This window comes from Lineus longissimus, chromosome 3, assembly GCF_910592395.1.
Source record: "Lineus longissimus chromosome 3, tnLinLong1.2, whole genome shotgun sequence".
Taxonomy (NCBI): domain Eukaryota; kingdom Metazoa; phylum Nemertea; class Pilidiophora; order Heteronemertea; family Lineidae; genus Lineus; species Lineus longissimus.
Genome location: NC_088310.1, coordinates 320214 through 337302, shown reverse-complemented (window position 1 = coordinate 337302; position 17089 = coordinate 320214). Strand labels below are relative to the sequence as shown.

The window sequence follows — 17089 nt, the reverse complement described above, 5'->3', positions numbered from 1 at the left end:
GAGCTATTAAAGCTGCTCAAAAGAATCCAAAGAAGAACAGTATTTGCATGTTAAGTGTCCAATGGAACACCTTATATTTCTGTTGAAATCCTAGTTTGCCAATACTACGTGATAATATGAACCGAACCGTCACTGACGGCGGCTATATGGGAATTCAAAATGTTAAGAATCAATCAATCAATCAATGTTGGTATTTATAGAATACAATTCGACTATTGATGCACGCATGAACTGATCGGTTGCTTCGGCTCTGTTGAGTATACCTCCAAAGCCCTCTTTATAAACATTAAAGTCCACTTGCCCGACTTGACTGACATGCCTTACGGGAACAACTGATCTGTTCATCACCGTCCGTGTCAGCCTCCCTTATCATCTCATCCACATCCCTATCAGTCAGTTTCTCGCCGAGGGCGATCATCATGTGCTGTAACTCGGCCGCGCTGATGAAACCATGCAAACATTCTGAATGCTTCTTTTCGCTCATCTTCTGTACTGTTGCTCTCCGCAGTGCGAGACATCACGTCAACGAATTCTTGTAATTCTATCTTAATTTTCTGTTTGCTAGTAGGTGTCGAATTGTACTGTATCAGAAGAATCGAATAGGATCAATGAGACCATATCTAAAGCGCCATACAAACGAGATATTTTCGTTGCAGCGGCCTGCGATAATTAATCATCGCATGAGACCGGCAAACGACGTGTATCATGCTTCCAAGTGATGTTTAACTATCAACCCATGGAGAGACTTTCTTTATAGTTGTGGTTGACATACTCGGCAATTGGTTTCAACATTTTTTTCGTTGATTTATGGCCAATAAGCCACTGTGAATGGCATTGTCTTGGCTGTTCTAATGCGTTTGCCATAGCCCCATTGAATGTGGCACTGGTACCTGCCCACCTTGGCAATTGTCATTATTTATCAGCCTCATATCTCCAAGGTTACAGTGACTTTTATAGGACGACTACCATAAAGACTCATTGGCCTGCATCTTAAAATTGCCTTAATATATCATTAATTAGCATTTTCCATTATGTGTCTGAACGGACCAAATCTGCTGATAAAGTTAAATGAAACGCGTCCCTCGGACACATTAGCCACTAATAACATTAACTTGTAAAGTGCGAGGGATTTTGTTCAGTTTCTATAACTGAATCGAGTCATGAATAGAGTTATGGGTTCTGTTATAAAACTACCTTATAAATCGATATATTGAACTGGGAAGAATGCGGCGATAGCTCCGTGCGACAGTTGACCAGTAACTGTGAAAAGTTATTGGCAGATTGCGTTACTGGAGGAGGGGCAAATGAGGAAAGCTCGCGGAAGAGTCCCTCGATCGATTGAAGTTAGTCCAGAATATCCGGTGAGGGACTGCGAGGGCTTGCAGACTTTGGATGGGGAGACTGTAAGAACAGGATTGCATTATAAAGGTAAGATGAGTGAAACGGCTTCTACGTGGCATCTTATTTTGAGAGAATAGACGGATGAGCCGCTGTACTTCCAGATGAATCTTAAATGTAAATCCAATATCAATTACCGGGTATGGCTTGAATATACCACTGAGCGAACGAAACTGCATCGTTTGGAACATTTATCTTCCGCAAGTCAAAGGAAGGAATTCGATATTTCTGTTTCAAATTTCTCTTGACATTTCCCAGCTCTATAATGCGGACCTTCTGTATAAAATATGATAACCTGAGATTGAGATAAAGTCAAAGGGTCAGGGATGAAGGGTGTCTCTTGGTATACACATCTACCGGATACAGTTTCGTTGCTTGGTCATAGCGCCTCACTGGATTGAGCACCACTACCAACCAAAGCTACATGCGTGTAACCTCCCATCAATCATGTATACCCTTTGGATAAACATGTTATCGCAAGTTACATTATACACCGTGCCATGCATTTCGTTCTTGAGTGATATAATTCGACCCAAGGATTTCCTCGAGTTTCCTTTCGCGCAAACGGTGAAGGTTTGAACTTGTTGACGAAGAGGGGCTGCCCAATCCGATCACTGCTTTGTTGATTGTTTTTGAGGACTCTCGTTGTGATTAAGTTGCCGTGTCTACAAATGATGTGCATGTCACGAAAATAGTCAAGATATGCACGTCATTTACACTAGATAGAAGCTTACCTTACGTTTACAGGCTCCTTAGAACCAAATTCGAACAATTCAGGTCCTCTCAAGATTGTTCCATCCACTTCCGTCAGCATTTCAGTGGGGTACCAGCTCTCGGATATTGGGCGCGTAAAATCAAACGACGGACAGCGCGTGATATGACCAACACTGGTTAAACTAAACAGTTATAAACTCGTTATTTTTCAGTCAATTTTATATTTAAAAAAGCTATTTGTTAGAAAAATACATTTGTAGGCGAACTGTCTAGGTTTCCAGAACTGAAGCATCGCAGCGAAATGGTGTACCTTATTGTTCGTGACTGGACGATCACACAACTGATTTGCTTATCTGAGGATTATAAGACAAGATCTTGATAATTCGAACCGCTCCAACAGGCATTATAGAGCTGTACGAATGGTTTTATCTCGAATGGGCTGTAAACGTTATGTATCGTTTTACCGCCCGCAGAACACGTTTCTAGTCTGGCCACTAGACATCAAATTTCACGTCGATATGTCTACTGTGGGAAGAATATCGTGCAGTTATAGGCTTAGCATGTATACAGCTCGACAGGACACGCAAAGCAACCCGATACTAGTACAGCTTCGTACGAAAGCCCAGCAGGCTTATTTCGAGATTCGAAAGTCGAGATTCAAAACCAGACTTCAAATTCAAAACTTCGACATAATGTATAGACCCATGGATGTGTAGTGCTCTACATCTCTAGTTACTGCAGTCATTGCCTCCTCGTCATAAAACAATCAGCTGTTACAATAACTGTATGTATGATGTGCATGCCTCATCCCACTGTGTTTGAATATCTTTTTTGTAACAGACCTTCATAGTGGCGAAGCCGCGTCCTAAAGTAAAATGCATCGGGCAGGACAAAGACCTTTTGTAGTCATAGGCCTATGCTGACACCGGGTGGGGAGTTAATGAGTTTAATCGATAGCCAGTTGAAGCTGACTGATCAAACCATGCGTGCATGTAATTGATCCTTGCGGTGCTTCGTCATGACGGAAACGCTTTGGGTGGCACTGTACAGGGTGGTTCATAAGCGTTGCACGCCGGGATTTTTCATTGTTTTCGCGACGTGATGAAGGAGCCGCACTAAGTAATTGTAGCGTCGAGTCCTGCTACATGCGGCATGCCCATGCATATTCGCATGTGACGCGACATCACAATGACGGGATAATGTCGAGAAAACAATGAACACTGTAGACTATGATGACTCATGCAAGAAAATGAAAAAGCAGCGATTATGATTCTGGATGTTCTAGTTTATACAGTTCTCACAGATTAGTAAGCAATTGCACGTTTTCTATTGGGACCACGTTCATCCCAACACAAGGCACATTTACTCCAATTCTACTTCTATTTCATCATCACCAACATTCATAAACTCCAGGGTAACCGGAAAAACGCCGACCGACCGACCGACCGACCGACCTACTCGCCGACTCTGACAACCTCACTTACGGCATCCCATTCGCGCCTCATAGCCCGGTAACCGGAAAAACGCCGACCGACCGACCGACTGACCTGCCAACCTACCGTCATATGCAGTATCCCTTTCGCTTCTCTATAGCACATGTATCTGTGTAGTGCCCAGCGCAATGGACGTGATGGAGTCCGACGTGTCTGACAGCAGCATCTCCAGTCAATTATACCGGGAAAACGAGCCCACGCGGTAAGGAACTGATAACGATACTCTAAAGATATGCTTTGTCTACATGGTCGGTGGATATAAAAACATGATTTGGGCCTAATCTATGCACTGTAGTTTTTCTACTCGAGTGTCTCGACCGATGCAATGCATGAACTGCAACTTTGTTGTCATTTGACCAGCGCACGTGCGCTTGTTTACAATTTCATTTCACGTGACCTGCTATCGTGGATTGGATATATCACATTGACTTATGAGACCTGCGACTCAACTACGAAACTCCTTGGGTTGGTAGGTCGGAAGGTCGGTCGGTCTGTCGGTCGGTCGGTCGGTCGGTCGGTCGGCGTTTTTCCGGTTACCAAACTCCAGGCCCGGTTCCTCCTCCTCATCCAGTTGCTGAAGTGGCCCTTCCTCAATAGGCGCAGCTGTGAAGGCTAGTTCGAATCCTTTTTCAACAACCTCTGGAAGTACGTCATCTGATGCCCTGCTGATGATGTCAAGTACGTTACGCAGACCGATACGTTCACAACCCCCTTCCTCGTCATATTTGGACTGGCCGAAGACCGATAAAATGGCGAATCTTCTGGATGTAGGATGTGGTTCCTCAGTTGAAATTCTCAAACGCTGTATACGACTAGCTTGATGCACAGAAATGTGTTTCATTTCATTTCATAGCTTCTCCATTTCTTTCTTTCAGGTTTTGGGTCTGAACTACTGACGACATTCCCTGATAGTCTATCGCGTTGAGATGATACAACCCTAGAGAATCAATGGCAGGGCCATTAGCTGTGATTTCACAAGACATTCAAGACATTAAACGGTGTGAATGGTTCTGAACGAATTTCGTTTTGATCTGGATACTGCTGGGTCATCACAAGAGGTCTCGCTGAGGATTTCTCATACCGTATGCTGTTCGGTCTCATTGATATCAGCATAACAAGCCCTGGTATCTCGACTGCCTGGAAACGTACACTATCAGGAATTGGTCTTCGATGCGTAAGGAGACATTGAATGGAACATGATGCAATAATATATGCGAAAGACGGTTGCAGTCCTTCAGTCTGCGTAGACAGTTTTGATGAAAAGTAAGCTGTGAACACTCAAAGATGAAGTTCCCTTTCCGTGTCCTGTCAATCATCATCTCCATGGTATTCCTGACCATCATTCTGCTCGTGTTCGTCGACTTCAAGGACTCAATCGACGTGCATCCAAGGAACTGGGACTTTCAAGAACAGGTGAGGAAAACCGTCAAAGGTGACATCCAAGAGTGTCGATTCGCCGATAACGTGATACCTTCCAAAGGCATAGACACCCATGTGCTTTTTGATAAGGTTCACAAGCAAGATGCGTCTATGATTGAACCTGAAACCAAAGGAGGGAATGAGAAAGTGACAGTTTTTCTTGTGCCGCATTCCCACACTGACCCTGGATGGCTGATGACTGTGGATGAATACTACAAAGAGTTAACCAAGAACATCCTCGATAACTTGGTAATAAAGATGGCGCAGTATCCAGATGTCAAGTTCGTCTGGGGCGAGACTGTCTTTCTCGCAATCTGGTGGAAGGATATAACAGAAGAGGTAAAAGAGAAGTTCAAGGCGTTAGTCCATTCTGGGCGGGTTGAGATCATAAATGGTGGCTGGGTGGCACCTGACGAGGCTGTGACCCACTACTACGCCATCATTGACCAGTTGATGGAAGGGCATCAGTGGGTGGAGAAGTACCTTGGGGTGAAAGCTAAAGTGGGTTGGTCGCCGGATCCTTTTGGATATTCTGCCACAATGCCTTACCTCCTGAACAGGGCAGGTATGCAGGACATGGTGATCTTGAGAATACACGACCACATTAAGCAAAGACTTCGCAGGGAGAGAAACTTGGAAACGCATTGGAGACAGCCATGGGATTTACATACCAACTCCACTGATACATTTTGTCACATCATGCCATACATCCTCTACAACTTTAAGTATTCTTGCGGCCCGATACCCTACGTTTGCAATAAGTTCGATTTTCGCAAAGTGCCGGGTAAAAATGGCGACAATCAACCGCCAAGTCTTGGAAAAGACAACATTGCAGGATATGCTAAGATGTTGGCTGGTGCCTTCCGACAAAAGGCCCAAGTGTTTCGACATAATGCTGTATTTCATGCCATGGGAGATGACTTTCGTTATGACACGGCGCTGGAGTGGGACGAACAGATTGCCAATTATACCATGTTGAAGGACCATATAAACCAACAGAAAGACTGGAATATGGAGGTCAAGTTTGGCACTCTAACTGATTACTTCAACGCTATAAAACAAACAGAAAGGAATAAGCAACTGAGAGGAAAATTTCCTGTTCTCCACGGGGATTTCTTTCCATACTTAGATATGGGCTCGTCCTACTGGACAGGCTTCTACACCACCAGACCCTTCTGGAAACAGCTCGGCAGAGAGGTGGAGGGTAACCTGAGGACTGCTGAAATACTGAACTCATTAGCTGTAGGTTATACATCTATGTATGGTAGACCATATAATGCGGACGCGAATCTGAAATCCCTCTCCGAAGCGCGACTGCATCTTGCCACCTTTCAACATCATGACGCCATAACTGGCACATCCAAACCTCACACTGTGAAAGACTATGAGAGGAGACTTTGGCGGGCGAAACGCTTGAGCCATAAGGTCAGTTCAAGTGCCGCTGCTTATCTCTTCAGCAAGGGTAAAGTGGCTCCATTGGATCTACCGGCACATTACTTGTATCCTGATGATGGTAGAAGTGACGATTCTCCTCTGCAACTGAAAACGCCCATTAATACACAAGATAGCTTGGCTAAGGTTTGCGTTTTTAACCCTGTCCCTAAAATACGCCATGAACTGATCCGATTAGTTGTGAATAATACTGACGTCACAGTATTCGACATCAATGAGGAACCAGTCATGAGCCAGATCAGTCCTGTCTGGGAGAATCGAACCACAGTTTCCAATCACAAGTTCGAGCTCCTGTTCTACACCACTCTCCCACCGCTTGGGATGGTGACCTTCACGATCAGGCCAATCCTCAACAATCGCTACACGAAGAAAGCCAAACTCTCCTGCACCAAACCAACGCTCAAGGAATGCGCCATCTCACCAGGGAAGTTCTTCATTTCTCTCACACCAAACCCGAACCGGATCGAAATCAAGAATTCGCACTTTGTTGCAACGTTTGATGGAAAGGGTGCGTTGACCACTCTGAGGAACTCAGGGGCGAAGAAGACCTTGATAATATCACCTTCATTTCTCCAATACGACTCTGCCGGAAGTGGGGCATACATTTTCTACCCGTCCCAGAAACATTCCTCCCTCTTCATGGAACCGGATACAGTTGTACATGTAGAGGGAGCGCTGTTGTCGGAAATGCGAATGGCGCAAGGCATTCTTGAGCACAGTGTCCGAGTCTTCCACACCAATAACACACAAGGTGCAGCATTAGAGATAGAAAATTGCTTAGACATGACAGGAACCAAAAACAACAAGGAGATTTTTATGAGATTTGAAACCACGGTTAAGAATAAAGACGTGATGTTTACGGATTCGAATGGATATCAGATGATTCTTAGAAAGAGGAAAGATTCATTCAATATCGCTGGGAACTTCTTCCCGATGGCTACGATGTGTTATATCGAGGATGATTGGATGAGGCTGTCAGTGTTGGCAGGGCAGCCTCACGGGGTCGCCTCGCTGAAGCAGGGCTTGTTGGATGTCATGCTTGATAGGAAGCTGTTCTCAGACGACTACAGAGGATTAGAAGAAGGTGTAGTCGACAACAGGAAAACTCGCACGACCTTTCTTTTACTCCTGGAGCAAAATAAACGAATTTACGACAATGACGATGATGAGGATGCTAAAGTCCTGTCCTATCCTTCTTTACTTGGTACAACACTCACAGACTACCTATTACGACCTGTTACTAATTTCATAGTTCACGAACCACTTGCTCTACTGCAAACATTCTTCCCTCTACGGTCGCCATTGCCTTGCGATGTGGACATTGTCAACCTGAAGACTCTCGTAGATAAAGTGAATGATCACCTCGACGTTGTGTTAATACTCCACAGAAGAGGGTTCCAGTGTTACTTCGAGACGTCTGACATTAATTGTCCCATGACTGGAGGGGACGTGTCTTTGAATGGCATGTTTGAAAGTATGAAGATTACCTCAATGAAGGAAGTGACCTTATCTCTCATGTATGAGAAACGTGCTAGGGATCCTAATGAACATGTGCATCTTCATCCGATGGAGATAGTGACTTATAGATTACAGTTTGTTTGAGCTTGGTGATGGGGTGAACCATGGAGCATCTCCAAATTACATGGTGCAAAAACAAATCTGTTTGGTCTCTGCCTCCCTTTTGTCTAAAGGTTAACAAGCTTTTTGACAGTAGATGTAGCATGCCTTCCCTGACCTGTTGATGCCGAAGCAGCAGCATTCCAAAATCCAAACTTCCAAATCCGAACATCAACCACAGTCTTATCAAGTTAAGATGCGCATGCACACCTGCCGGCAGACCGATCTGGCGATGTACACTCAACTAACTACATTTTGTTTTCCATTAGGACAATACAAAACTCTGGTAGATAAATAAATTCAACAGGCACTGTCCGTTTCTGATTTGATAAATGCAAGCTCATGCTAATAGCAAATACGATTATAATTTCGTCCTGATGTAATCCCGACAATCAAATCAAAGCCAGGTTTTCGTGCGCGACATGTGTTTCACAATACAGTCATTCCGCCTGGTCGTCTTTTATAACGATCCTATTCAGGTGGTCAACCGTTGGCGTCCATTTTGTGAGAAAGATAAGAGACCCAAGCACTCTAGAACACGGCATTAGGGTAAATGAGGTTTGCAACTTCTTATTTGGTAGCCATTTTACATATCCAAAACGTGCACGGTATATTTGTTAGAATATTCTTGCTTGAGACAGGGCATGAAGTCTGAGAGAATCTCATCGGCGACCATGACTTGGCTCTTGGAGCAGTGCTATGGCATGCAATGCATTGTTGGCAGTGTATTGTTCCGTTGGGGAATGCCGCGATCACCAAGAGTTCACGTTTTCACATGTAACGTGTCACTGGTCACTATTCATGCGTGATATGAAGAACGAACAAGTCGTTTCCAAAGAGCGGGCTACATACGATTCACGAGGCCACGTTTCACCCTCACGTCGTGATTTCAAGCCTAATTCAGTTAACTCGTGACAAATGAATCATACAAGTGACAACGTACATGGCAACTGATCTAACTTTTTCAGAAGGCCACCATCATCAAAGATGGCGGACGGAGCTTCTTCTACAGATATGCTTATTATTCAAACGGGTGGTAAGGAGATCATTGTAGTTATATGGAAACGAAAAGGTCATATCAGTCAGTGGGTATTCCGTTGACTACTGTCAATCGCCTTGAATCTCAGGCGAAGAGTTAGGCTTTTCCGATGAAAGCAACTGCGACCTGATTTGTCCCAGATGCACAAACGAAGCAATCTGTCCAAAGTAGTGCCATCTGCTGGTAGATTATATGATCATATAGCAGCGAGCATCTGTCAATCAAAGGCAGTGTTTATGTATTTCTGTTGTTCTCTACATCCCATGCCTGCCAGCCCGCTGCAGAGGTGCCACACTGATGTGAACTGTCGGGAACTGATACATTGAGAACTAGGACGGGCTTGGTATCGAAGACAAGTTAGTACAGCATGGTCACAGTTCCCTTGCAGGTACCATTGACAAGGATTACCCCAAAGTGACTGGTGGATACGCATTTGAAATCGGCGACTCGGCAGCCATGAGGATCCTCACCAGGATGCAGCCAAGTTTCAACATGTCGTTCATATCAGCGTGCAGGAAAGACAGTCAGAAGATCACAGATGATGATAGGTACGTGACCAGTGATTAAAGATTATAGGTCTATTCTATACTTGCTGACATGGATAAATGGGTTAAACAGCATTTGTGTCACCAGACTCCACTCAATGTACTTAGATCTACTTAATTTCGTCAGTGCTTTTGGCGAGGTCGCGGTTTTCAGATTCCATACGTACCGAGCTCGTAGCGGCATCTTTATTATGTCAAAAATGTAAGGGCAGCTCTCTTATCCAGCAGTCAAAGCTTCCACATTACACTACATGTTGACTTCTAATACAGTTTTGAAGTCTGATATAATGGCTGCAACTCCTTTTTTCGCCCATTCAGTCAGATCGAAGCCACTTAGCTTCATTACCGTCTTCTCATTTGTCTTTATTGTGATCGTCTTTAAAGATGAAACGTCCATCTTTGTTTCTGAACTTGCCGTTTCAGGACTCACTTATCCGAGGCTGTGCGAGGTTACAGCGGTAGCAAGGTGCTTATTGCACATGGAACAGACACCCTCATAGAAACAGCAACATATCTAGCCAACAACACATCGGGACTGGAGAAAGTGGTCATATTGACAGGCGCGATGAAACCAGAAACTTTCAAGATGTCCGATGCAGATTTCAATATAGGTGTCGCTGTGGGTGCTTTACAGGGTCTACAACAACATGGCGTCTACGTTGCCATGAATGGGTGTGTCTATAAATGGGACCAGGTTCGGAGGAATATGGAAACCGGGCAGTTCTGTGCAAAGTAGTTTGTGCATGTATCATGATTGATAACAAACACCACAAAGTTTTGAAGTCATTTTCATCACATCGTTGTTCCTTCTTATCTTTTTATTCGGCAAAGATACATGCTCTAAGAGAGCGTTTCTGAGCCTTAGAGTATCTTATAGTCTTAGGCTCCAAATGGCGAGGAAAGCAACATAACATAGCTCATGTAGTGAAGAGAAGGAACAGCAAAGCACGAATATAATATTTTCATTTATTTACAACTTGTGCATCTTCATGTATTTCGCATGAACGGTCCAAAATAATGAAAACGCATTGAAAAAAGAAGCTGGTTGTCTGATCAAAATGATTTCGCACACGCCGTCGGATAAAAAAGAAAAGACAGATGCTAAGTAGCCCCCCCCCCCCCCACACACACACAATCCTTCACAGAATAATGTAAGTATAGGCTGAGATTATGCTGGCTAAGTAGAGCTTGATCACAGTTATCTTTGTATTCAAAGGGAGGCAGGAGCCATTGAGCCAAACAAAGTTGCAATAAGTTGCCGCATGGTGTCTCTTTCTCATGGTAGACCGACACGATTGTTACAGGCATATTTACATCACCAAGTCAAACCAGCTTACCCCTACCTCCTGCCTAGCCCTCCTTTGATTGTATGGAATGTCATTAGTATTTTCGCTGTCCGATCTCTAGAGACGCTCATGTTCAATTGGCCGGGCTGGCTGTAAAAGTCGCATGAGAGGAATTCGTTTCGATTTCTTTTTCTGCTGCTTTCCCTTGAACTTTCCGTTGAAGTCATCACGGATCTTCTCAAACTCTTTCACCTTGTTCTTATGATAGTCTTGATCCATACCAAGGTGGCAGGTGTAAAGACCAGGGCCATGTTTGTCCTTGATATACCAGATAGAATCCATCACTCTTCCTCCCTGAAAAAATGGTGACCAGAATCAGCTAGGGAATAAGCCTATTAAAAGGCGACTCACAGATAGTATTTCGTATTGCCTTGCATGAAGCTACACACTGCCATTACAACTTCATGGTATCAAAATGAACACAAATCTCCACTTCTGATGCACGACAAGGGCTAGATTGCTGTATCATTCATTTGAGGAAATACGCCACGCCTACCTGTACATCTGAGACATATTCAAAGTAGAGATGTGTCGAATTGACCACCTTCACTCGATTGTAACCATAATCAGTGGTCCGTAACGCACTCCAAGGCCAAGGGATAGTGAAAAAGGGATCAACGCCTTCCTGAGAGCCCTGCAACAAGAGAAGGATGTAACATAACATGTAGAAGGACTTCTTAGATCATGTCGTTTAGAGGATGCTACAATGAACATGACGCCGGGAGGTGAAAGACAAAAGGCCAAATTCAGAACGAGAAGGGTACGGACTCGCTGGCGACTTCATCTGTCCTTCTATAGTGATGGTTACCAAACTCATTTGAGATGATCGACGCAGCAAAGAGGAAGCTCAGCTCGCCAGATCACATCAAAGTTCCGACATCATCTTGTAGAGAACTCTCGAACATAATCGAACATGCGACCAAACAAGGGATCGGGTATATCGCACACATGTAGATGATGTAAAGAGATGCACAGAGCTCACAGAAGACAACACTCCGGACGCAGTGAACCGACCTCGTCCTGTCGCCCGAAATTGAGGAAAGACTACCAGGACGACGGCAATGGAATACCTGTTCAATCCGTTATACAGAAAACTCATGAACTTACCGCCGATCCCGTGACGATATGCACTGGCGCTGTCGGGTTGGTGTAAGGATACTTTGTGCTCCCATTGCACACTCTCATGTTGAAGACAGGCCACATTCTCTCATAGTCGTGCTCGTGTGCTGCTATTTCTAAATCGACTCCATACTTGTAGAATAGGTCCTCTGGACTCGGCCATCCTGGTTTTTGAGTTGGGTCACCAACTCTCACCTACAGAAAGCAAAGTTAATGTATGTGTTAATGGACAAGCACAACTTCTACAACGTATGATGCTTCTTCAACATCACCACTGCTCAAGTTGGTGCGGAATGCAACACGTTAATTCAGACAGGTTCATCACCCGAGTCAAACACATTTCAGTGAGTGTCATATCGTACACACGTTTCCAATTTGGTATTTCAGATGTTTTACCCCATTGCAGGATGCACGTTTTGCCACATTTAAGGTATATGATAATGCGAAAGTTGAGAGATCCTGGCTCAGGCTTTACTGGCGTTTTGCTACAAAGGGTGAGGCTGTTTCATAGGCGAGTTTGTTAAGCTTCTCATATCGGTATCAGGGTGTGGATTGGAAGGGACTAGGAGCCATGATCACTTACATAGTTTTCAGGATTCTGACAATGCTCAAAGTTGTCTCCTTTGTTGTTGCTACAATACATTGGACGGTGTCCAAAGGTGATGATCCAAGGTCGCTTGTCTCGGTTCTTGTTCGCCTCCTGGCGGTGTAGAGAGGAAGGGGGTAAAAGGTTTGGTTAAAATGAGGTAAAGAAGGGATTTGCCGTGTTTTGGCACCATAACATGGTACAATGCCCGTTGATGCTGCATGGCAAGCATTCGTAGGAGAGCAAGGATCTGGAACTGGGTGGTCAGGTCTGTTTTCCGTTCACTTACTAGGTTGTCAGGATTTTGGCAATGTTCAAAGTTATCATTCTTGTTGTTGCTGCAGTACATTGGGCGATGGCCAATAGTTATGACCCAGGGTCGCTCGGCTCTGTTCTTATTAGCTTCCTAGAAGAGAATTGTTGAAAAGAAAACGAACCACAGAACCAAAGTAACTATCCACCGAACGTTTTGTTGACCGAAATCATTAGCTAAACAAGACATAATAATACCTACTATGAGATCTTGCTCTAGCCACTTGTACTGGTTATAAATCTGTTGCTTGCCATAGTTGGTGTAGTAGTACAGCTCAGTGTCCCATGCTATGAAATGAATAGGCCCGACATCGAAACTATACCACAGCCCTCTGCCTTCGCCACCAGCTCGGGGCATGGTGAATCTATACTTGTAATTGGAGAAGTTGCTGAAAGAAATGATGATGTGCTATACACAAAAGGGTGCCAAAATATACAAAGGTCGAATGTATACACGCCGAGTCTGTCATCTTGTCACTGAAACAGAGACAGGAAGGGTGTGTAAAGCAGGGGGAAGACAATTGTTACTTACTTACTATCAAGTCATTTTCTAACCATTTAAACTGGTATTAAACCTACTACCTAAGGTACATTAGCAGCAATAGGTAGTATTTGACGCATTAATTCGTCACCGCGTGTTGCATTGTCCTAAAAGCAGAACATTTGGAAAATATGAAGGAATATTCTGAATTCTTATTGTCACTTACTACGCGTATTCGTGATTTCCAACACATGTCATGTAAGGCACATTGGCTGCGATGGGTTCGATCTGGCGCATGAATTCGTCACCACGGGTTGCATTCTCCTATAGGAAGGATGAACAATTATATATTTTCTAAAGCCGTTTACGACACAACCGATTTTGAATAATCTTATGAATTCGTTGTTTTTTGATTGAATATTATTGAGAACATTTCCTCTATCAATGGACCGCAGTTATTACAAGGCGCCACGGGGTACAGTAAAAACGACTGCCATCTAACTAAAATGAATGGCTTGAGGTGTGTCAGAACCACACCTCATGACATAATGAAAAACCAGTAAGTCCACTTCTTCTTTCTTAGCGAAGACAGGGAGACAACCTGCAGCCTGGTTGGTACCCCAATACAAGGTCTGATCAACTGACTTACATTGTCCATATTGTAGGCATAATCACCTGGAAAAAGGACGAATATGCCATTTTTTTCTCTTCAAAACAATGAAAATCGATTCGTTCAAGCTCCAGGTCAACTCGATAATATCACAATAGTGAACTTGATGCCCTTGTCATGTCAATGTCAGAAGGCACTTTACACTTCAAATGTCAATAGGACAGATCAATCAAAATACTTTGATACAACCTATTATTGGCAATATATTATTCTTTACTTGTTAGTCATAAAAGTACAAAATCACGTCATACCTATATTTCTTCGCAGTTATTACAAACGTTGCTAGTTGCAGCCAACTTGTTGATCAAATCTATAGCAATTCATTTGCCGTATTATGTGCTCAAGAATCTTGTAGATATTGGATATTGTATGTTGGAACCCAGAACCTTACAAGAATCCTGTGAAAATGGTATATGAAACTGAATAAGACCTTAAAGGTGAACTGTATTACAATACAAGCAGGATGTTCGTTCTGCGTAGGGCAAGAGCTACTCGTAAAATGAACCAACCTGCATGTACAATAAAGTCCACGTTCCCCTCCTCTGCCTCTGTCTGTAACCTGGCCATCGACTGGGCGTTTTTGTTGCCCATGTCGCCATACAAGGCGAACCTCGGGCTCCAGTTGGTGCCGCTCTTCATGGCGGTGAATGTGAACATGGTGCTCCATCCAAGGGGACTCCCAACACGGTATCCTGGAAGAGTCAAAAAACTTCAAACTTCGTATTTTCTTAGAGTATCCGAAATCTGTCTTTCCATTTAACGTGTGAATTGTCAATACTAGTATTTACTAAATCTATGTTTGTATTAGATATTGGCAGCATATACGCAATGTTGATAATGTTTCTTTAAGAAATCGTGTATGCCCACTCAACTAAAGATCTTTGGAGAGCTCTCTATCTGTCCTTTTATAAGGCCAGTCACTTTCAGTTTCAGTCTGAAGCATTTCATGCTGAAAGGGAATGGAGGGAGCACGACATAAACATCTAAGACCTAACGCTCATTCAGCTTATATTAGGATTCGAGCTCGTGAGTTCCAAAAGTGAGACAAGCCCTCTTTGATGCTACATAACTTACTGTATGTTTGTCCAGGTGTCAACATCGTAGCATTCACCCTGTACATATAAATCACTCGCTTTGCCGCTCCCCCATCCACGAACTTCTCAATGATACCCTTGGCTGTATAGTCTTCAAACGATTTGACGCCATATTGAACAATGGCGACCGACGTGTTGTCAAAGGTCACCCAAGTGAAGGTCATTTGCGTAGGGTCAGCTGAAAACGAAATATACCTTTAATTTACAATACTGTTTGTGATGAGGCACTTGCTAGAGATGCGGGACCCGTATCTACACAATACCATGGGAGCAATGCCCAGTGAATCACAACCCCTATATTAGAGATGTGTGTTATTATAAGAGTTGGTAAAGATACACCACACTTGCTGACGTGGCACCGAAGGAACCCGTTGCTGTGCTTGTCGCATCGGGATGAGTGACTAGTGGAGGATGGTTTGGGGTTCCACCATCGACATAGTACCTTTGAAAAAAAAATTAAATTGTTTTCTTCTGTTAAGTAATATTGTCTACGCTTGTACTTTTTATTCCAGCATAAAAGTTATCTGAAGGATTGACACTGAAAGGTAGAAATACCCCAAGGAAGTTTGGTATTTTTAGTCTGGGAAGAGCACTTTTTCCTGAAAATCCCTGATAAACGTATTTTGCATCGTCTATCTGTGGACTGACACTTAACTCAAAGCAATTGAGGGGAAAAAAACCTTTGGGCATACGCAAAAGAACTCGCGTGCCTTTAGCATTCTGACCTATAGATACGGCTCCCCTACCTCTGACAGTGCGTTAAGATAATGATGACACCATCCCAGCAGCAATTTTGAGCCCATTTAACGACATCTAGAAAGCAACCAACATCTGAACACTTTGATGAGCAGCAGTGAGTTGTAGTACGGTTTGATATGGTGGGCGACGTTGGTATTCAGTTATAGCTCAACGCTATCAGTGTAACAACATATTAAACACACTTCACCATGCTCTTATACCATTATCGTACACACCGCAGGCCTTCGTGGGCTGAATACATACATACGCACCGGTACACACACCAGTATCGTATAAAGCATGCAGTAATAGGTTAGAGTAACAGACTAACAAGTCTAGTTACTCTAAGGTAATAGGCCCTATAAGTATGCCTGTGCAAGAAAGAACGCCATCGGTATACTAAGGCAAATATATGGGCCAATGTTGCCGTAATATGACACGGATGCTCATCGCGAGCCTCCCGTCGGTCACTTACCTCCATATGACATGTGGATCTGCTCCGGTTGATAAAAATCTACGGCTTGAATCTGGGCGATCAGGCCCACAACAAGGACCACCGCTAGGATCACCAACATTTCACCTCGGATACACATATCGTTGTGTTCTCTCGTCGCTATCACAATGGACGCCGTCAGCTGACTGAGCTAGTCACACGCCGCTTCACCTATTGATTTTATGTTAATGCAGCCTGAATAGCATGATATTGATGTTAAACCTTCTGGCGGTGTATAATCGTCATGAACCTTGGGCATTGTTGGTGAATCATGTGATAATCTATGTCAATAGCCACTTATGTTTTGGAGAAATATCAGGAATTGTCATTGTTATGAAAAATAATGTATACCAGGGATGGACTGAGATTTTGTGAACCCGTGCGTACGAAACCTCATATCACACGCTTGAGAGTGAGCAACACGACCAGTCATTTTTACGTTGCCACATCTTGAGGATATCATCTTGTTTTCGTCCCCCATTAGATTCGCTGTCAGTTTTTCTTCGGTGTATAGGCGATATGAACCGTGCCCGAAATTCCCGAGTGGTACTGAAATACCGTGCGGCAGCAACG

At 43.8% G+C, this 17089-nt stretch overlaps 3 protein-coding genes across 5 annotated transcripts; 2 read left to right on the top strand and 1 right to left on the bottom strand.

Annotated features, from left to right (window-relative positions):
- The first annotated feature begins 1268 nt into the window (after positions 1-1268).
- LOC135485130 (alpha-mannosidase 2-like) lies at positions 1269-8134 on the top strand. Of its 2 annotated transcripts, none has more exons than XM_064766882.1 (2): positions 1269-1428; positions 4481-8134. In XM_064766882.1, exon 2 carries the CDS (start codon positions 4890-4892, stop codon positions 8076-8078), a length of 3189 nt encoding a protein of 1062 aa, XP_064622952.1. In that variant the 5' UTR covers positions 1269-1428; positions 4481-4889; the 3' UTR covers positions 8079-8134. The 2 variants fall into 2 exon arrangements, with proteins under 2 accessions (XP_064622952.1, XP_064622953.1); XM_064766883.1 differs by lacking the exon at positions 1269-1428 and adding an exon at positions 4203-4283.
- Positions 8135-8597: 463 nt separating this feature from the next.
- On the top strand, positions 8598-10413 carry LOC135484341 (uncharacterized). The gene is made up of 4 exons (XM_064765704.1): positions 8598-8642; positions 9062-9129; positions 9521-9680; positions 10101-10413. The coding sequence occupies exons 2-4, from the start codon at positions 9081-9083 to the stop codon at positions 10411-10413; spliced, it is 522 nt and encodes a 173-aa protein (XP_064621774.1). The 5' UTR covers positions 8598-8642; positions 9062-9080.
- Positions 10414-10629: 216 nt separating this feature from the next.
- On the bottom strand, positions 10630-16731 carry LOC135485137 (acid phosphatase type 7-like). Of its 2 annotated transcripts, none has more exons than XM_064766901.1 (10): positions 16499-16731; positions 15266-15463; positions 14701-14883; positions 14171-14196; positions 13748-13845; positions 13243-13429; positions 13018-13134; positions 12131-12337; positions 11520-11657; positions 10630-11317 (listed from the first exon to the last, which is right to left on the bottom strand). In XM_064766901.1, exons 1-10 carry the CDS (start codon positions 16614-16616, stop codon positions 11081-11083), a joined length of 1509 nt encoding a protein of 502 aa, XP_064622971.1. In that variant the 5' UTR covers positions 16617-16731; the 3' UTR covers positions 10630-11080. The 2 variants fall into 2 exon arrangements, with proteins under 2 accessions (XP_064622971.1, XP_064622970.1); XM_064766900.1 differs by lacking the exon at positions 13018-13134 and adding an exon at positions 12726-12842 and having other exon boundaries at positions 16499-16725.
- Between the last annotated feature and the right edge of the window lie 358 nt (positions 16732-17089).

Coding starts and splice junctions, on each gene's coding strand:
- LOC135485130 (XM_064766882.1), top strand. CDS start 4,890: ATGAAGTTCCCTTTCCGTGTCCTGTCAATCATCATCTCCATGGTATTC.
- LOC135485137 (XM_064766901.1), bottom strand. CDS start 16,616: ATGTGTATCCGAGGTGAAATGTTGGTGATCCTAGCGGTGGTCCTTGTT. Junction 14,884..15,265: donor GACACCTGGACAAACATACA/GTAAGTTATGTA, acceptor TGACTCTTCCAG/GATACCGTGTTGGGAGTCCC. Junction 14,197..14,700: donor GGACTTTATTGTACATGCAG/GTTGGTTCATTT, acceptor TCCTTTTTCCAG/GTGATTATGCCTACAATATG.
- LOC135484341 (XM_064765704.1), top strand. CDS start 9,081: ATGGCGGACGGAGCTTCTTCTACAGATATGCTTATTATTCAAACGGGT. Junction 9,130..9,520: donor GCTTATTATTCAAACGGGTG/GTAAGGAGATCA, acceptor GTTCCCTTGCAG/GTACCATTGACAAGGATTAC. Junction 9,681..10,100: donor AAGATCACAGATGATGATAG/GTACGTGACCAG, acceptor TTGCCGTTTCAG/GACTCACTTATCCGAGGCTG.